The sequence below is a fragment of the Ostrea edulis genome, chromosome 2, assembly GCF_947568905.1.
Source record: "Ostrea edulis chromosome 2, xbOstEdul1.1, whole genome shotgun sequence".
Taxonomy (NCBI): Eukaryota; Metazoa; Mollusca; class Bivalvia; order Ostreida; family Ostreidae; genus Ostrea; species Ostrea edulis.
The window spans coordinates 16,276,338-16,296,373 of record NC_079165.1 but is presented as its reverse complement, the minus strand read 5'-3'; the positions used below and the strand labels follow the sequence as shown (position 1 = coordinate 16,296,373).

The 20,036-nt window shown below is 35.3% G+C and overlaps 1 protein-coding gene, 1 long non-coding RNA gene and 1 pseudogene across 3 annotated transcripts in view; 1 reads left to right on the top strand and 2 right to left on the bottom strand.

Annotated features, from left to right (window-relative positions):
- Positions 1–1,540: 1,540 nt before the first annotated feature.
- Positions 1,541–3,669, bottom strand: LOC130052122 (uncharacterized; annotated as a pseudogene).
- Positions 3,670–4,113: 444 nt separating this feature from the next.
- Positions 4,114–20,036, top strand: part of LOC130052120 (glycerol kinase-like) — a 57,378-nt gene continuing 41,455 nt past the window's right edge. The window contains exons 1-2 of one of the 2 annotated variants that reach the window (XM_056156221.1): positions 4,114–4,317; positions 8,147–8,220. In XM_056156221.1, coding sequence (XP_056012196.1) covers positions 4,243–4,317; positions 8,147–8,220 — 149 coding nt within the window. In that variant the 5' untranslated portion in view covers positions 4,114–4,242. Of the gene's footprint in view, positions 4,318–8,146; positions 8,221–18,532; positions 18,555–20,036 lie in introns of those variants that run through there. The other variant, XM_056156222.1, reaches the window with a different exon arrangement.
- On the bottom strand, positions 9,858–19,677 carry LOC125663549 (uncharacterized). The gene is made up of 4 exons (XR_008800490.1): positions 19,576–19,677; positions 14,129–14,191; positions 11,910–11,962; positions 9,858–10,358 (listed from the first exon to the last, which is right to left on the bottom strand). It is a non-coding gene; the product is annotated as an uncharacterized LOC125663549 (long non-coding RNA).

Sequence of the window (20,036 nt, the reverse complement as noted above, 5' to 3'; positions counted from 1 at the left end):
GCACGCAGGTCGAAGAGGGCACACTTCCCGCAGAGCAATTCCATGTAGCCAATATATTGTTATTTCTTAATCCCGTAAGTATTTAATTTTGTATAAATGTAAACAGTCAGCTCGTATGTTAATATGTGGCAAGATAGTCAAAATTAGCTCATTAATTCATATTTGATTGTCTTCATAGTTCCATTTTCGTTATCAACATATGATTTTAACTTGCACTGATATCTAATTAATATTTCAATTTCCACAATTTTAAGGAGCCCCCTTCAACGGTAACATCAGCAACATCAAGTAAGAAGCGGACTTACGATGATGCATTTGGGGGGAAATGTGACAAAGACACACAAACACCCTCCATTAGTATGACGCTGAAAGATTCCCTTGCTTTGAAAGTAGACAATTATCAATTAAAAAGAAAGGTAGAAGATTTACAGAACGAAATAACCCGCAAGAGAGATGAACATCATTTTTCGATTGAGAGTATCGAAGATGATGACGAGAAAATGAATTTTTATACTGGGTTGACATATATGCAGTTTATGTGCCTTTGGAGATTCCTTGGACCAGCAACAAGAAATCTCTCAAGACTTAGCAACCCAAGAAAAAATGAAACGACACCTACAAAGTCGAAGGGTCCAAAGAGAAAACTCTCACCCAAGAACGAACTGTTTTTAACATTAATTAGAATTTAGGTCTTTTAAACAAGGACTTGGCATTTCGGTTTAATATAGCGGCCACAACTGTAAATGACATAGTTACAACATGGGTTCAATTTATGTATCGTCAATTCAATAAACTGAGAGGCCCAATGTTTGCTTCCAGGAAAAAGACCAAAAAACATTTACCAAAGAGTTTTAGAAAGTTTAGAAATGTACGTGTTATACTCGATGCTACAGAATTCTTCACACAAGCGCCCAGGAACTATGAGCAACAAGGAAACATGTACTCTTCCTACAAGAATCACTGCACATGCAAAGTTTTAATCGGTATAACACCCTCTGGTGCAATATCGTTTGTTTCTGATGTATATGAGGGTTCGATATCAGATAAAGATATTTTTAAGAAAAGCGAGATATTGGACAAATTGGATAATGGAGATTTAGTCATGGTAGACAGAGGATTCAATATTCGTGATCTTCTATTGAAAAAGGGTGCAGATATTGTCATCCCTCCTTTTCTAGGAAACAGACCCAGTCTCACACCCAAGGAGGAGGCACAGACGAGAGTTATTGCCAAGTTACGCATTCATGTTGAACGCGTTATAGAGCGCATGAAAAAATTCAAGATACTGAAGAAGACTGTACCTTTAAATACTTTACCAACATTTTCACAAACCGTGTTTGTAGTTGCTTGTCTGGTGAATTTCCAGAAGCCCATTGTGAAATAAATATTTTATTTAAATATATACATTTTATTTATTTATTCGCCAATCAAGGTCCCTCGGGGGCATATACAATTATTACATCACCTTTTACTGCACTGTTTCCGTATTATTCAGATATTGAATCTTCATGTCTACGCGAAATATGAACAAACATTTGAGTATCAAGTTTTTATTCATTTTGATATTTAAATTTGACTGCCTCAAGTTCTCGAGGGATCCTCATCATGAAATATTCAGGAATAACATACTCTTTATGAAAGCACTCTAGTTTAGGATACACGTGACTCCAAAATGTTGGGTCGAAAGGACTTCTTTCTACTGAAATACCATGAGGAGACCACACAACGAAATCACATACTTGTTTTGCAGAAATTGCTAGCTGCATTTGCACTTGAAAATAGTATTTATGATTTCTCTTTAATTTGAGCGTACCATCTTCCTTCAACGAGCAGAAAAAGTTATTTTGTTGTTTTTTGCTCAAGTTTTTCAGTGCCTCATTTGGCGAGGTATATTTCAGGGAATAGGGGCATTTTATCTCCACAAGACCAGTTGCTTTGGAGGCTCTATCCTCAAATATTCCGTCTGGACTACATCCTAGGCATGGATAGTGTGGGTTGACCCACAACCCGGTTGTTTCAACATTGTATAGTGGATTACAGTCCTTGTATTTTGCCAATGCATTGCCCTCATTTTCTTTACCATATATTAAAGCGGGTGTCTCAGGGGAATCTGTCCACAACAGTCTACTGACCATACTCGTGTAGCCACTTCTTAGACATGTTACATCTTTGGCAATCGATGCCGTTATTCTACATCGTCTTTGTAGCATCCACTCTGTTGAGTCGGACTGTCCACTTGTGTTTTTTAACACGAATGGTGTTTCCTTCCCTGCGCATTGGAGTTTTAAATTTTGTAGGAATTGTTCGCATTGTGACTTCAAAATTTCTGTACCATAGTCGTCTACAGAAAAGTTGTCATACTCGTAATCCAAGAGATTTGTCCATCCACATTCCTATCCTATCGAATTGAGGTCGGAAAGAAAATTATTAATGTCTTCCTTTGAAGCTGTGTCCGATCTCAAAGTCAGTGGCCTAGGATCACTTCTCAATAGGTTCTCTCCAGATACACGTACTTTCTTCAGCTCCTTTTTCATAGACGGATATGTTTTTGCATAGACAGCAATCGGATTTTTATTTTGACGTCTGCCTTTATTCCAACCACACAGCTTTTCAGTACATGTGGGGACATCATTTCCAAATTCTTGAATGAAATCGTCAATGGCAAATAGAACAGCAGCAACATGCGCACATCTGCCAAGCCCCGCAGCGCTGCATGTGCATGTCCCCTCTTTTATGGTACCAGAATTTTCTGATATGGTTATGGTACATGAATATCCTCTTTGAGAGTAGGAGGCTTGGACTGTAGATTTTACAAAATAAAATCCCTTACTGCTGATGTCTTGCATATTTTTAACATGCCCACTTCTAAATATTTTTTTTCCTTTTGTAAAGGGCTTACTGGTATGCACGTCGCCTTCCTCATTTTTTTCTTCATCGGTTTCAGTACTGTTTTCATCTGTCATTCCGTAAGCTGACAATGACTCAACAAGGTAATGGTAAATGTGTCCATAATTAAAATGCTTTGGGACATGATTTGCAGGAAACTTTTTCCAACCAGAAATTGGTAATAGAGGAACTTGGTTGTCAGGATGGACAGGCGCTTTCTTAATATCATGCCATTTTCCATCATCGATCCCGAGATCGATTTTCACATTCTTTCGAATAGCATCTTGGCATCTAAAAATACAAAAGAAAAGGGCAAACTATTAAACATATATATCTTGTTTTGCATATAAAATTGACGGACAATGAACGTTGTTAGGACCCCCCACCCCACCCGTATACTCTGTGCCTGTTTTTAATCTTAGTCGTAAATCATTGGCGTTCTTCCACATGTGATATAAAACTAATTTACAAGTCTCAATAATAAAATAATAATAATACGGACAATAATATGTGCCAATGTATATAAGTGTCAATATTTACACGAAGCCTAGAATATTGTAGAACAATGGCGCGTTATATGACATTACATACACGTGTTTAACTCAATAGTAGGACTAGTAACTACAAACCTTTCAATTAAATCATTTCTTTTTCCACCTGACACAAGGCCACGACACTTTAGCCACCTCTTGAGCTGTAAATTGGTGTGTTCTTCTACGTTTAAATGTACAAATTTCGCTCCTGGAATATATCGTCTTCCGTTAACTCTACATTACTCGCCATTTTCTTACCGGACAATGTTTGTCTGCATTTTGTGATGCTGCCAATCTCTACCAGAGTTATCGTTCCCTCTACGCTCCACTAATACCTCTGTCAACGTCTAAAAAGTTATATTAAAATGTACAAAAACTATCTTAGCATATCGAACTGTAATGATAATATCTGATCAAATCAAACACTTCTCTGAATTTTTTTGAAATCAGAAGATGGTAAATATGAGACACCTGAGCGAATTAGAAGGTTTATATAAATATTCATTCATTCAATAATACTAGTATAATCATGGAATTCGTTGTTTTTGTGAACCTACTTTAAGATTTAAAGCATAAAACTTAAACTTATAAAATTATTATCCATGATGTTATAGGTATAGGTAAGTTTTGCCAAGAATCTTGACATTTAGACGTTGAGAGAGGTGTTGTAGCGCAGCGTAATACGCCCTCTGGTGAGAGATTGTGATGCTGCATGCTGAGAGGATGAAATTTACGTGTCGTGTGCAAAAAGTGACGTAAATACCGATCGGTGCTATTGAGTCGTGGATTCAGGCCGGTGTGGCACTTGCTACAAAAATAAATCATGGCTGTATCTCCAAACAGATCGTCCTTCCTTGTCAGTGGTATTGATCAGGGGACTAGTGGAACCAAATTCTGTGTAAGTCTTATTTATCATGTTGCAAATTGGATTAAATCGTGTACGCACGGTAATCCGAATGTAAATTAGTCGACAACCTCTTACATCTATTTGTTGTTTTTGCTTGACCACTGAATGAAAGCTAGCCAAGCGAGATTGTCTTAATCAGCTGGCTTTGTCCTCAAACGCAAGTTTGTGGAAATTTGCAAGTGATATTTGTACTAAATATCAAACTATCTATATTACGTAATCTATCTTATCTGGTATTTGGAACTTTAAATCTCCATGTCGATACTGTACCTCGGCTCCCAGGTATCAGATTTGAATAACATTCATGTTCAGAAGAAACTATATATATGTTAAGTGACCAAAACAGGAACTGTCTAGATTTTCAAATTTTGAGATAGTGAAATATTTGTAATGATATGCTAGCACTAAATCTTCATTTAATCTTCAGTTGTATTTACACTTAGAATTACATGTTTATTGTATTTGCTTGACACTCAATATATATACGAGGAGGCGAATTACGACACGAACTACTACTATTTAGTTTAATGATTTATATAATTATTGTAGACACGCAACCATTTCTCTAAATTCAGTAAATCAGTGTATCAATATTCTTGTTAACAATTTAGATCATCAATATTTGTCAGAGAGAGAGAGAGAGAGAGAGAGAGAGAGAGAGAGAGAGAGAGAGAGAGAGAGAGACTGCATCAATTTTTAACGAAGTATTCTACCATGCATCCAGCATAATTATATGATTGATAATTTTGTACAAAACCGATAGGTTACGATGTATTTGTTTTGTTGGCCGGTGCAGTAGGCCACACCCATTGATTCAATTCATTCAACCAATCCATCAAACCACATACCTGCAATAGAAACTGCTTAATGCGATTCATTGGTGGTATAAAAAAAAAATGCAGATATCACACTGCACACATGCCGTGCATATCATCTGTGATATACATAGGTGAATGATTGATGACACCAATTTGCATTAAGTACCGGGGAAAAAATACGATTTTGAAAACGTTGTGTGTAAATCATGAACTAATATTATTTTAAAAAAAAAATGTTCTGCTGAAGTTCTCGCGAATTTTGACCTAATTTTCTGTGAACTTTGATTACCTCTCTGAATGAATCTAATTGTTTGTCTTTCATAGGTTGCTATATTTTGCCGTCTGTGTTCAGAAATAGTTAATTTACTCCCTGGCCTCAGGGACGGGAACATTAACATATTATATTTGTATGTCATTAAATCGTTTTATTCCTCAGGCCTTTACCCACTATCACCCAGTGGAATAAAGATATATAAATAAATATTCTACAACGAGTATTATTTTGATATGTACATGTATATTCCAGGCATACTATAAAACCTGGCCTGGCCCCATTGGCCTGGCCTGGCCTCAAAATTGGCCTGGTCCCAATTTTGGCCTCTAATTATGCTCCATCCCAAATTTTGGCCTGGCCTCAAAAGTTGGCCTGGCCTCAAAAGTTGGCCTCTAAAAAAATGTTTGGCCTCAACCAAAAAAAAAAAAAAAAAAAAAATTCAAAATTTCGATTGAATTCATTGATTTATTATTGGTTTTAGTTTTTTAAAGTCATAGCACATAAATGATATGTTTCTGTTGTTTTGTAAATGTGCACTTTAAAATAATCATGAACTACCACCAATCTGATTGATTTTATCGAATATCTATTGATCAGTTTATTGATCAAATCTTTTCCCTTCATATCTGTATGTATATACACCAAAAAACGTATACACAACTAATGAAAGATTGGCATAGTGATTTTTTTCCGAATTATTATTAATTTCATTGATTTATTATTGGTTTTGTTTTTTCAAAATTGTTGAACATGAATGATATGTTTGTGTTATTTTGTGAATATGCACATTAAAATAATCATGAACTACCACCAATCTGATTGATTTTATTGAATATCTATTGATCAGTTTATTGATTAAATGATTTTTTCCCTTCCTAACATATGTACTAGTACACACCAAAAAGTATACGGAACTAATGAAATGATTGGCTTATTGATTTTTTCACAATTATGATTGACTCCATTGTTTATTATTGGTTTTGATTTTTCAAAATTGTTGTACATAAATGATATGTTTGTGTTGTTTTGTAAATATTCACATTGAAAACTCTCATTTTACTAATGATCCACTTCACTTATTGCTAATGATTTAAAAAACAAATTCACACTAGTTTAATGATGAATCATCACACTTCACACACTGCAATGTAGTGTACCGCCTTAATCACTCTCATTGATAAGAACAATGAGTTTGATATTTAGGAATAAAAATACTACCATAAATCATACAGATTGAAACTACAACCTTTGATGAATTAAGGATGTTCATATCTGTTTAAACTATTTGAAATAAACATGTAACACTAGTACTGTAGTGGGATATCAGATTATTTACAACATTAATTTAACACAGAGTTCTACAGCACTAGTCTTGGCAAGGAAGTCAAGGTTGAGGTTAATCTATGATATACGGTTTGAAATGTCACAGCTCTGCACAGAACGTTTATTTTCATTAATTATCAGAATGAAAAGATGATTTTGATGACAGTCTAAAAACATTAAGAACAAAATTAAAGCTGCACTTTGTGAATTTGTAGATGCATAAACTTTTTTCTCCATTATAAGACAATATTATGAGCATTACATGTATCTGATATTTGCTTAGATATAGCTGCTGCAGTGATTAGATAGAGGTATAAACTAATGCAGGCTTTGATATAAAATAAGAAAAGGACTGGTGGATTTAGTTCTGTTTTACTGTTGCTTTATCACAAAACCAGAAAAAAAATCACAATTTTGAAAATTCAGACAGACAATTTTGTATAGCTTATTTAGTTTAGGCACAATCATAAGATGAGTTACTAATTAAAATACTTCTGTTGTATCAAACACACCCTATTTGCAAATGTTGGACTGCTCCATTGTTTCTGTACAATGGAATTTCCAACTTCAGCAAAAGTTTTCATCACCATCCTTTAATATGGTGATAGATATTCCCTTTATCCTGACAGGGCAGGCCTTCAGAGCATGGGAACTTGTGACTTTTGCAATGAATATTGAAACTTAATTATGAAATCAAGAAAGAAATATTTATAATACATCATATCCGTTTTAATCAACATTGTTCATTTTACGTAAAGTATAGATAAATGAAGACTAAAATACAAATCTAAAATCCTTAGATCATTGGCTATTATCATTATGCTAACAAACACTTCACTATGTTTATTTTGATTTTTTAAAAATATCATTTATCATGCATTGGAAATTAAACAAGTAACACTAAATGCGTGGTATCTGCACATTGAAAACATTAAGACCACATGCTCTGTTCTGAATGTGCGCTGCTCTTAAAATCGAATTCATTATAATGACAAGACAATTGTAACACTTTCATAATATGTAAATTGATATCAAATTGAATTCTATTGAATTCAAAATATATCAATAAATCAATCATTTCATCAGTATACTTTTTGGTGTACTAGTACATAAGTTAGGAAGGGAAAAGCAAATGATTTTGTCAATAAACTAATCAATAGATAATCAATAAAATCAATCAGATTGGTAGTATTTCATGTTTATTCTAATCGATCAAATCAATCAAAATTTTGAATAAAAAAATTTTTTTTGGTTGGGGCCAAACATTTTTTTAGAGGCCAAAATTTGGGATGGAGCATAATTAGAGGCCAAAATTGGGGCCAGGCCAATTTTGAGGCCAGGCCAGGCCAATGAGGCCAGGCCAGGTTTTATAGTATGCCGTATATTCCACTATATCTGTCGTCAGGTGTTTGATAGCGTCACTGGAGAGATCGCAGCCTCCCATAGCACGGAGACAAAGATAATCGAACCGAAAGAAGGGTAAGTGGGATTTATACACAATAAACCTAGATAGTGAGTGAAAGGTGTTATCAAAATGATAGAAACGAGAGAAGGGTAAATGATGTTTAAAGAAAATAAAACTGGAAATTGGGGAGAGGGTTGTGAAAATTTTACGGGACAAATTCGTTCATACAATGACCATTCGAAAACAAACATATACAGTGGTAGCGGTGTTAAGATAGTTCTTTTTAAAAAGAATTCATTCTACAACATTAAATTCCTCTTCTTATGAGAGTTATGTCACACGCGCGCGCGCGCACGTACACACTATTACACACACACACACACACACATACTTGTATACACCTGAAACTCACTACACATGACTTTACTCCTGAAAGTCACTACACTATTTTCTAAGCATGTTGGAGAGCAATTTTGAGCAAATTTGTAAAAGAGGGCCTGCTCTAATGTGCCAACAGGGTTTATTACCCATGAAATCCTTTTATTAAAAAATTGAAATTTCACCTGAACTCCACTACATCTGACCACGTGACTCTTCACTGACACACACATGATTCTCACTACATTGTCAGTGTTGATATACACACATGAAACCGACTACTTGCGTTAAATTATGAACTTACCTGTATTTATCTCATCTCATTAACCACTCGATACACATGTCTTTACTTTCAGTATTTAATATTGAGATTCCTGTCATACACATGTAGTGGGATGTTAGTAGACACACATAGAACCGACTACTTGCGTTTAATTTCGAATTTACATCTATTTATCTCCTCTCATTAACCACTCGATACACATGTCTTTACTTTGAATATATTCCTGTCATACACATGATTGATTGATTGTATCTTGCTTAACGTCTGGCTCGAGAATTTTTCACTCATATGGAGACGTCAGTCATACAAATGTAGTGTATTTCAATAACCAGCCAATCAAAGTTTTGTAACAAATAGAATTATTTTCTAAAAATATTCTTAATTAGGTAGTTGACACCAAGATTTTTGTGGGTTCCATTATTACTACCCCCCCCTTTTATAAATTTTTCGTGACAATAACTCTGAAATGTGTGAATTCCCTGTCTATCTCATTCCTCTTTCAATTTATGTAATCATTTAATGCCTTTTGTAAGCTTTAAAGATTTGGCCTTATACCGGTGTATTTTATTATACTGGTAAGGGGGGGGGGGGGGTAAGCCTAATACCCCATACTTCAGGTGCCTGTGCTATTAATTGGCCACGGTAATGTACTTTTGAGGAAAATTGCAGTTGACCCCTATGCTTATGAAAAGGGATAGCACTACATGGCTATCCCACTTCTGACACCAAAAATGTGTAACGGAATAGCACCACTTGGCTATCCCACCACTGCCACCAATTTGTAACATGTAGCTGTCACCCAGCCAAGTGCTGATCACGCTCGCTGTTGCTTAACTTGCATAATCAAGAGAGATTCTACCACATCACTAGAAAAGCTAGCTCTCTTGCGAGGCAGTATAAGTTCCCTCTTATACTGTTCGCTACACCTATATTACATGCATTTATGCATAAATTCTTCATTTTCTGGCAAAGCTATATAGGTTAAGTACATAGTAGACATTTCCATTTAGAAAGCCACCATTTCGAGACTGAATGACAGGACAAATATTTAATCTAGCATTATATTTAATGATGTAACTTACAGGTTCATCGTACAATTGCAAAGAATCACAAACAACTTCTTTTCAAATGTTAAGTCCCAGTTATTGCATCTACATAATTATGCAGTGCATAGAAAAAATGTATGTTAAGCAAAATCGGTTTTACTAGTGATTACAACGCACACATTAATACTTTGAAGTTCCTCCCTCATTTATCCCCTTTCTTTGCTTTTTGGGGGGAAAGCTAAAACCCTGGCTACTTCAACTTCTGCTTTGTGTGCTAGTTCAAGATGTCTTGCAATGTTAGCAATCATCTTAGCACAAAAAAGCAGGCATGCAGTTTGTTAAAGTTTCCAATTGAATTTTTGGGAACACCTTATGGCTTAAAAAGAAATGTCTTCTTCTTTCTTTCCAGAGAGCATGGGATAGTTTTCACTCTCTATGCTACCGTAGCTTTCTTCACTATCAGATACTTTTTCACTTCCAGGATCAATGGTAGGACATTCTGAAACTATAATATAAACTTTGTTACTATCAAGTACAGCAAGCAAATTTATAGAATTTTACTTTCCTTACTTCATGAAACAATTTCCTATACCTTTATTTTGATCAAGACCTTCATTACAAAAGGGGTCTTTATTTGTAATAAGAAAACTTAAAGTACAAGCAAAGTTTTAAACCAAGACCCCAAATACTATTTGAGACATCATTCAGAAACTTTGAACAAGAAAATAATATAGGATGTAGGACATGCGTAGGACATTTTGGTATTTTTCAAAAATCAGCAGTTTCATGCCAAAATCTCATTAGGGTCCAGTAAGATAATATGACTTAAGTAGTTCACATAAAAAATAATGAGTATTTGTTATTGGTATATAAGGAATTTGCAAAGATCTTAAATGCTACTTGAGATATCATCCACAAACTGCATGTTTTCTACACTGTGCAACATCACAACATTGGCCTTTAAGCATTTGACTTAAAAACAAGGGGCCCATGGGCCACATTGCTCACCTGAGTCTCTAAAGATTGTTCCTATATATTCGCATGTAAAACTTTGATCTCTATTGTGGCCCCAACTTACTCCCATGGACCATGGTTTATACAAACTTGAATCTATACTATGTCAGGAAGCTTTCATGTAAACATAAACTTTTCTGGCCCAGTGATTTTTCAGAAGATTTTTAATGATTTTCCCTATTATATAATATATTTGCATGTAAAATTTTGACTACTACTTCGGCCCCATCTTACCCCTGGGGACCATGATTTTAACAAACTTGAATCTGCACTATCTCAGGATTCTTTCGTGCAAATGTAAACTTCTTTGGCCCAATGGTTCTTACGGATAAAATTTTTAAAATATTTTTTTTCGATTTATTAGTTATGTAAATGAGTTTAACATACTTGAATCTGCACTATGTCAGGAAGCTTTCATGTAAATTTCCGCTTTCTTGGTCCAGTAGTTTTTGAGAAGATTTTTCCTATATATTTGTGTGCAAAACTTTGATCCCCTATTGTGGCCCCATCCTACCCTGGGAGGGGGGGGGGGCATGATTTTTACAAACTTGAATCTGCACTATGTCAGGAAGCTTTCATGTAAATCTCAGCTTTTCTGGCCCAGTGGTTCTTGAGAAGATTTTTAAATGACCCCACCCTATTTTTGCATTTTTGTGAGTATCTCCCCTTAGAAGGAGACATGGCCCTTCATTTGAAGAAACTTGAAAGTCCTTCACCCAAGGATGCTTTTGGCCAAGTTTGGTTATAATTGGCCCAGTGGTTCTGGAGAAGAAGTCTAAAATGTAAAAAGTTTACAGACAGATGGACAGATGACGGACAACAGGCGATCAGAAAATCTCACTTGAGATTTCAGCTCTGGTGAGCTAAAAATAAGGCCGTTCTTAAGTCATGAGGATAACACCTACAAAGTTTTATTCCAAGTTCTTGAGATATCATCTGAAAAACCCTTGGTTGACTAACAGATGGATAAATGGAAAGATCCAATTTGATATCCCCTTCTTTCGTGCAAGGTGTGAGACTAAAGAAGATGAAAGGCAATTACCTTCTATCATGAGGTCACTTTCCTAAAACTGTCAGGAAGATCATCTTGGTTTTCTATTGACAAAAAACATTCAAGGAATAAATACAAAAGCTACCTGATTTATATGAGTATAAACTGTATTGGGGCAGCTTATGCTTTAAAACCCAGAAAGCAATATATATTTAAGTGTGAAATGTTCGTGCAAGTATAAACTATATTTTTTTTACCCAAACAAATAGGTGTTACAACCAGAAACAGTGTTCGAAATTGGTTTAAAACTTGGTATAGACCATTGGTCTATGCCAAAACAAGATGACATAGACCTAATGAAATTGGCATAGACCGCAACATTGAGAAAAAAAACCCACAAATTTAAAACATTGTCATTTACTTCTAATGTACTTAGAAAGCATATTTTCTTTCCATTTCCATAACAATGTCCTTTCCTCATAACGTTTATCAGAAGTCGACTTTTGGGATAACTATTGTTTTAGACCGAGAAATCAGCATGGACAATTTGGTCTATCTCAATTACAATTGGCATAGACCAGTGTCATTTGACATAGACTCGGTCTATGGTTAATTTCGAACACTGCAGAAACAAGAGGCCCATGGGCCACATCGCTCACCTGAGTCACCTTGGTCCATATCTGAAGACTTTCCATATATATTTGCATGTAAAACCTTAGTCCCTATTATGGCCCCAACTACCCCTGGAGGCCACGATTTTTGCAAACTTGAATCTACACTATGTCAGAAAGCTTTCATGTAAATGTCAACTTCTTTGGCCCAATGGTTCTTGAGAAGAATATTTTTAAAGATTTCCCTATATTTGTATGTAAAACTTTGAACCCCCCCCCCCACACTTGTGGCCCCATCCTACACCCCGGGGCCATGCTTTGAACAACTTGAATCTGCACTATGTCAGAAAGTTTTCTTGTAAATATCAGCTTTTCTGACTCAGTGGTTATTGAGAAGAAGATTTTAACTATATATTTGTATGTAAAACTTTGATCCCCCTTGTGGCCCCATCCTACCCCCGGGGGCCATGATTTGAACAAACTTGAATCTGCACTATGTCAGAAAGTTTTCATGTAAAAATCAGCTTTTCTGGCTCAGTGGTTCTTGAGAAGAAGATTTTTAAAGATTTTTCCTATATATTTGTATGTAAAACTTTGATCCCCTATTGTGGCCCCATCCAACCCCCGGGGCCCATGATTTGAACAAACTTGAATCTGCATTATGTCAGGAAGCTTTCATGTAAATCTCAGCTTTTCTGGCTTAGTGGTTCTTGAGAAGAAGATTTTTAAAGTTTTTTCCTATATATTTGTATGTAAAACGATCCCCCTTGTGGCCCCATCCTACCCCTGGGGGCCATGATTTGAACAAACTTGAATCTGCAATACGTCAGGAAGCTTTCAGGTAAATTTCAGCTCTTCTGGCCCAGTGGTTCTTGAGAAGAAGATTTTTAAATGACCCCACCCTATGTTTGCATTTTTGTGATTATCTCCCCTTTGAAAGGGACATGGCCCTTCATTTGATCAAACTTGAAAGCCCTTCACCTAAGGATGCTTTTGGCCAAGTTTGGTTGAAATTGGCCCAGTGGTTCTGGAGAAGAAGATAAAATTGTGAAAAGTTTACAACAACGACAACAACGATGACAGACAACGGACAAATTTTGATCAGAAAAGCTCACTTGAACCTTCGGTTCAGGTGAACTAACAAGTTATTTACAAAATAAAATGCTTTCTTTGTTGTTTCATCGGGTAATGAAGGTAGCTAGCATTGCAAAAAAAAAATTCATAACCCGTGTAAACGGGTTATGTAAACTTTTTGTGCAATGATTGCTACCTTCATCACCCGATGAAGCAACAAAGAAAGACATTTCATTGTTCATATTTATATTTTGTTGTATTGTTTTCAAATATAAACTAGATTGAAGTACTAAAATATCATATAATTGACCCATTTGTTATGTTAAACAGAACAGCCAACGAACCCTTTGACCTTTATGACGCCCCATATTTGGTAATGATTACACAGAAAGGTGGTACAAAAAAACTGGATCCAACAAGTTTGCAACAAACATGCTTTCATTGCTCCAGATGAAAGCAATGTCAATTTCAATAGAAATATAAGAGAAAAAATTCAGTGAATGTAAATATATGTATATAAGATTGTTCTGTTTCAATTGCTGAGTACTGCAGTACAGGGGAAAATGACTTTAAAGAGATAATTACCTTCAATTAGAGAGTCTGAATCACTGTCGGAGCAGTGGTCTGGTTCATAATCAGGGTCCTTCACTAAAAAAAAAAAAAATGAAATTGATTTAAAGCTATATATTCCGTATTACAAAGTATGTTTGCAATGTTGGAAACCAGACCAAAATTTTGTCAGTATAAACTATATAAAAGAGACCTTTCTGACAAGTGTGATGAATCATTATTGGTACTGTGGTTTCATCATTATTCACTAAACACCAATTCCTTGTCAAGTGAATTCCTTGTCAAGTCGATCACTCACTCTCTCTTTCAAAACGACATGGATTTTTATACACATGTAGTAACAATCAGGTAAAGTGTCAAAATTTACAGAAAAGAATGTCTGAAATACAAGCTGATCTCTTTTACTGAGATCTTTTTTTCTCTCTCCATTTCTGATGTCTTTCTTCTGTAGTTGACCACAACTTTGTTCATACCTAAAAGCATATAATCCTTCACATCCTCTGCATCAGTGTCACTGTCTGAAAAAACCAATCCATGCCAGGATATTTGCCTTGAAATTCCACAGAGATATTACAAATGCAGCCATACTTTTTTAATATGTATACTTTCTTCTCTTACTCTTTTTACATTTAAAAAATTCTTATACAGATATAGATTTAAGATTCCTGAAATCCTGAAGCAGGTTGCTCCCCCCCCCCCCTCTCTCTCTCTCTCTCAACTTTTATTCATGTGTTGTTCATTTACAAATTATAAATTCTGCTCATACCTGCAGGAGCGTATCTCCAACTTTTGCATTATAAGATGAATCACAGACTGCAATATCCTGTCCCTTGCTTAGACATTTCCCTGAAAGATAGGGGTGAATCAATATATCGATATATCGAAATGCACCGGTATACGCCTGTCTAGCGATATACAATATGGTGTTTCGACGATACGATATAATGTCGGGTTTAAAAATAGCCCTTTTAATAGTTCGGATCGAAGTTCATAATTTAAGAATGGCTTCTAACAGGAACACGATTCTTCAGACCATTCTCTCACCAGAGGGCGTGCTACGCAAGCTTCACTGGGGCGTAGCGTAACGCCCTCTGGTGAGAGATTGTTCCTCAGACTTTAATACCCGCTTTTACATTGTGACATCAGAAGTTCCTCAGACTTTAAGCCCCGCTTTTACATTGTGACATTGGTGTTTCCTCAGACTTTAATTGTCATTGTTTGTTTTGTTATGAAATAAAAGATATTAAACCACTTCATTTTTTTTAATTTTGATATTTTACTTCAGAAAATGCTTAAATACATTGTAAATCCAATATATCAGATATCTCATCAGAAAATATTGTATTGTATCGTATCGGAAAATCTTGATCAATACACACCTCTACTGAAAGAAAACACATTAGAAAGTTTATAGTTATGCATATTATCTCTATCTTGTAAACCTCCTTCTTCCATTCTTTCTAAGTGATAAAGAACATTATATACATTGGATTCTTATACACATGTATTGAAATTCATGGATAGCTTCAAAATGTAAAAATCCCGTGGGGATCCGGGTTAGAATAGGTCCTCAGTACCCCCTGCTTGTTGTAAGAGGCGACTAAATGGGACAGTCCTTAGGATGAGACCGCAAAAACTGAGGTCCCGTGTCCAAGCAGATGTGGCACGATAAAGATCCCTCCCTGCTCGAAGGCCGTAAGCGCTGAGCATAGGCCTAAATTTTGCAGCCCTTCACCGGCAGTGGTGACGTCTCCATATGAGTGAAAGATTCTCGAGAGGGACGTTAAACAATATTTAATCAATCAAAATGTAAAGGGAAATATTTATGTTATACTAAAGAATGCTTGCTTCTCTCACTCTCTCTCTCATTTTCTAACCTCTTCTCTCTTTCAAAATGACACGAATTTTAACACACATGTAGTGACATTCAGGTGCCAAAAAAATTTGATTCTTTCTCTCTTCTAACCTCTTCTCTCTTTCAAAATAACACCAATTTTTACACACATGTGACATTCAGGTGTCAAAATAACAAAAATTGATTCTCTCTCTCTCTCTCTCTCTCTCTCTCTCTCTCTCTCTCTCTCTCTCATTTTTAAGCGCTAAGCGTTGCTTAGGCGCTTATTGCCGCCAGTTGGGTTTTGCTTTCGTCATCATGTTTCCGGTTTATCGCCACCTATAGGCGAATTTATGCATCGCTGTAGTCAAGTCGTGTTTAAAGTAGTCGTAATTTTGCAACCGATCTAGCACGGGGATAACATTCATATCTGCAGTTGCATCCCCCCCCCCCCCCGGAAATACAGTTCGTTGAACAGTGAACAAAATATGTATAAAAAGGGTGATATTTTTGTCCTCATTCTTGGGGAAAGTGAGACACAGATGCAGATCATTCTTCAGTTAAAATTCCCATTTGAATCTGCTTCTATAATAATTAAAGTGTTTCAAAATCTAAAATGGAATAAGAATATGTATATGAAACCGTTTTAACTAGGGTGCCTTTGCATTGTTACCTTCGCATGGCGCTTAGAGGCAAGGAAAATCAATTTGCATGGTGCAATATATAATTAGAAGCCACGTCATTAAGCTATACACGAAACAGGAGGGTTTTCCACGTGTTTTGGCTGCTGTTCCGACTCAGTAAAATTTTTGTCTGACGCAGCAAAAATGTGTGCAACACAGTAAAAAATTAACTGATCCGCGTCTATTGTGAACGAGAAAGAATTTGTGCACGATTATGCTTTGACAGCGAAGGACAGAGATCGGTGTCTCAGAAGGATGATATTACGTAACTGCTTACACATTCCCCGATCATATATGTAAGTCGGTCATGCAGAAATTTAGAGAATGCAACTGTGTAACTTAAGCTTACTTTATTATTTCTAAACAACCTAGATATTCTTCAGAATCATCGTCAACACAATCAAATTTGATTCCGTGATTTAGTTTCAAAAATGAGACTAAAAATAATAGTCTTGGGGCAAGGAAAAGATAAAATGTACAACATTATATTATATTATATCATATCATGGAATACAATACCCCGGTTTCAAGTATTCAAAACACCGCGTGGAATTTTACGAGGGCTGTATACTGAAATACATATGTTTAGAACAAGTGTGAGATAAACATTGCCATTGTGTCAAGCATGAATGTGAAATGGTTTGCGGTCCACAGCACGCTACATACAACGAAAAGTAATCGTGTTTTCAATTTCTTTGTACTTCAAACAAACAATTGACAATGACATGCATATGCTACATGTATTTCCGAACGTACAAATGATGAAGGGGGAGGGGCATGGATGTACTGTCGTTGTTCCCTGTCCCCACATTTTGTTTTCGCTGAACGATCTTTTCATATAAAAAAGATGCATTTAGTTTTTTGGTGAGATGCCTCTTCATTATTTCTAACAGCGGTTTGAACATTACCGTTTGAAAATTACTTTTGTAACTTTTCAGTGCCTAGTTTGGGATTCTCATTTAGCTACATTTACATGTTGTAAATTTTGCATATTTATTGCGAGTCACTTCTGTTACGTTTTTTTTTTTCATATTAGAACTCCTACACAAGCTTCGAATTTTATGGTTTTTTGCTAAGATTATTAGCATTTTCATATAAAGAACTGTTTTATAAAACTAAAAGAATAGCAATGTGTATTATGTCTCATTCAGACAAACGGATGAGTCTCCTTTGCAATATGAATATGAGCTTTAACACAAGAAGTGTAATACACACAAGTTGATGAGTACAGCGTTTAATATACCTGTGTACAAACTCTTGGTTTTGTTGTTATTGTTTTTAGATTTACGTATAACAATCACTACAATTGCTAAATGTAAATCCATGCTTATATATCAATCTAATTCATCATCATATTTGAATTAGTATATCCTCTTGCACTAACTTTCATGTTAAAAATGAGCTATCTCCACTCTTGTTGATGACGCAGTATTCAGTTTCAAAGTAATATTGCACATGTATGATGAACATCTTTTCTAAATAACTTCCTAAATTTTGTTTTCAGTTATACATGTATTTATCGGACTTATTTGGATTCAGATTCTCTCCAACCTGATTTTGAATCGAAAATAACTTCATTATTGATTACAAAAAATAATTCCACTTTCATGGTTTGATTGCTATTTACAGATAATTATGCACTGGATTATGTAGTACAAGTCATACAGATGCATGTTTATATGTGTATTTAAATGATTTCTGGTAAGGAAATGAAATGGATGTAAAGCGTTTCATAATCCTGCATTATTGGTGTGTTTTGACATGTGACATTTGTTAGTGTATGTGGTTATGTGTAATTTTCTTTTTTGTCCAGTTTGTTCCTTTCTATTGAAAGTGACTTACATATATGTATCAAACTATTGATTTGTTTCATTTCAGTTGTATTCTAAAAATATTTCATACACTATTTAACTGGAACACAACAGTAAGTTAGTTGTGTAATAACAATTGAACACTTTATACCGAAAATTACCATTACAACTGTTTTTACATTTTCTACCAAAAATGTTCTTCTCTATAACATCACATCTGTAAGAGAAAAAAATGCATAGTCATGTAGAGCATTTAATGATCCAGGGACCGGAGCAGAGCGGATCAGAAACCCTTGCCTTGGGAAGATGGGTGGGAGCTAAACAGGGTATAAAGTGTTCATTTGTCAAATATTTGAATAACATAGCCTTAAATGCTATTGATTGATAGCCTTACATGCTATTGATTGATTGTATCTTGTTTAACGTTCTTCTCAATAATTTTTAATTCATATGGAGACGTCACCAAGACCGGTGAAGGGCTTCAAATTTAGGTCTATGCTCAGCGCTTACGGCCATTGAGCAGTGAGGGTTCTTTAGCTTGCCACACCTACTGTGACATAGGACATCCGTTTTAAAGGCCATCTCCGAGGACCTGTGACATTCACACCTGATGCCGAGAGTTTGGTGATGGAACTGTCACTACCTGTTTAACGAACTAGGTCTGTTGCGGCCAGGATTCGAACTCCGATCGCCCTCATACATAGCGAACACTTTACCTCTGGACCACCGCAGCGGTGGTAATGCTATTGATACTAAATTCTGATTACAGATATTTAATAAGATCAGGTGTCCTTTACCAAAATTGTACATTTCATGATCCAAGGACAGGGTTTTAGTTTAGTGTGGGGTCAAAATTATCATAGTGACCATTGTTTTAACAATATCATATAAAATTTATATTTACGTGTTGAAAAGTTTCAGGACATTGCTTCCAATCCATATTTGTTATTTTCTTACAGAAAATGTACTACTTAGTTATGCGAAAATAAAGAATAATGTATAAACCTTTTTTTAATGTTGTTCCTGCTCATTAACATTACTTACAGAATTCATGAAGTCAGCTTAGCGCTTTTCAGTACTTTCAGTACTTTGATTAATGTTGTAGTTGCAAGAAGTAATTAATTTGTTTCATACCTGAACATGCATCATCCTCAACATTGGCTTCTGTAAGTGAAACAATGGCGCAGTTTCTCATCATGCTTGAACATTTTCCCTAAAAGCAAAAGAGTACTTTAATTTGAAATGCAGGTGAATCCTGATGTTTACTTCCTTCTTCCACTCTTTCTAAGACACACAAATTATAATACACATATATTCTTATACACATGTAGTGACATTCATGTAGTGTCCAAACACACAAGTTGTATTCAGGTTATACTAAAGGATTAAAAGATGCTTGCTCTCTCTCCCTCTCTTTCTCTCTCTCTCCTTCCACTCTTTCTAAGACACACATATAGTATATATATATATATATATATATATATATATATATATATATATATAGATTCTAATACACATGTAGTGACATTCAGGTAGTGTCAAATTACAAATGTTGTATTCTTGTTATACTATGGATGCTCTCTCTCTCTCTCTCT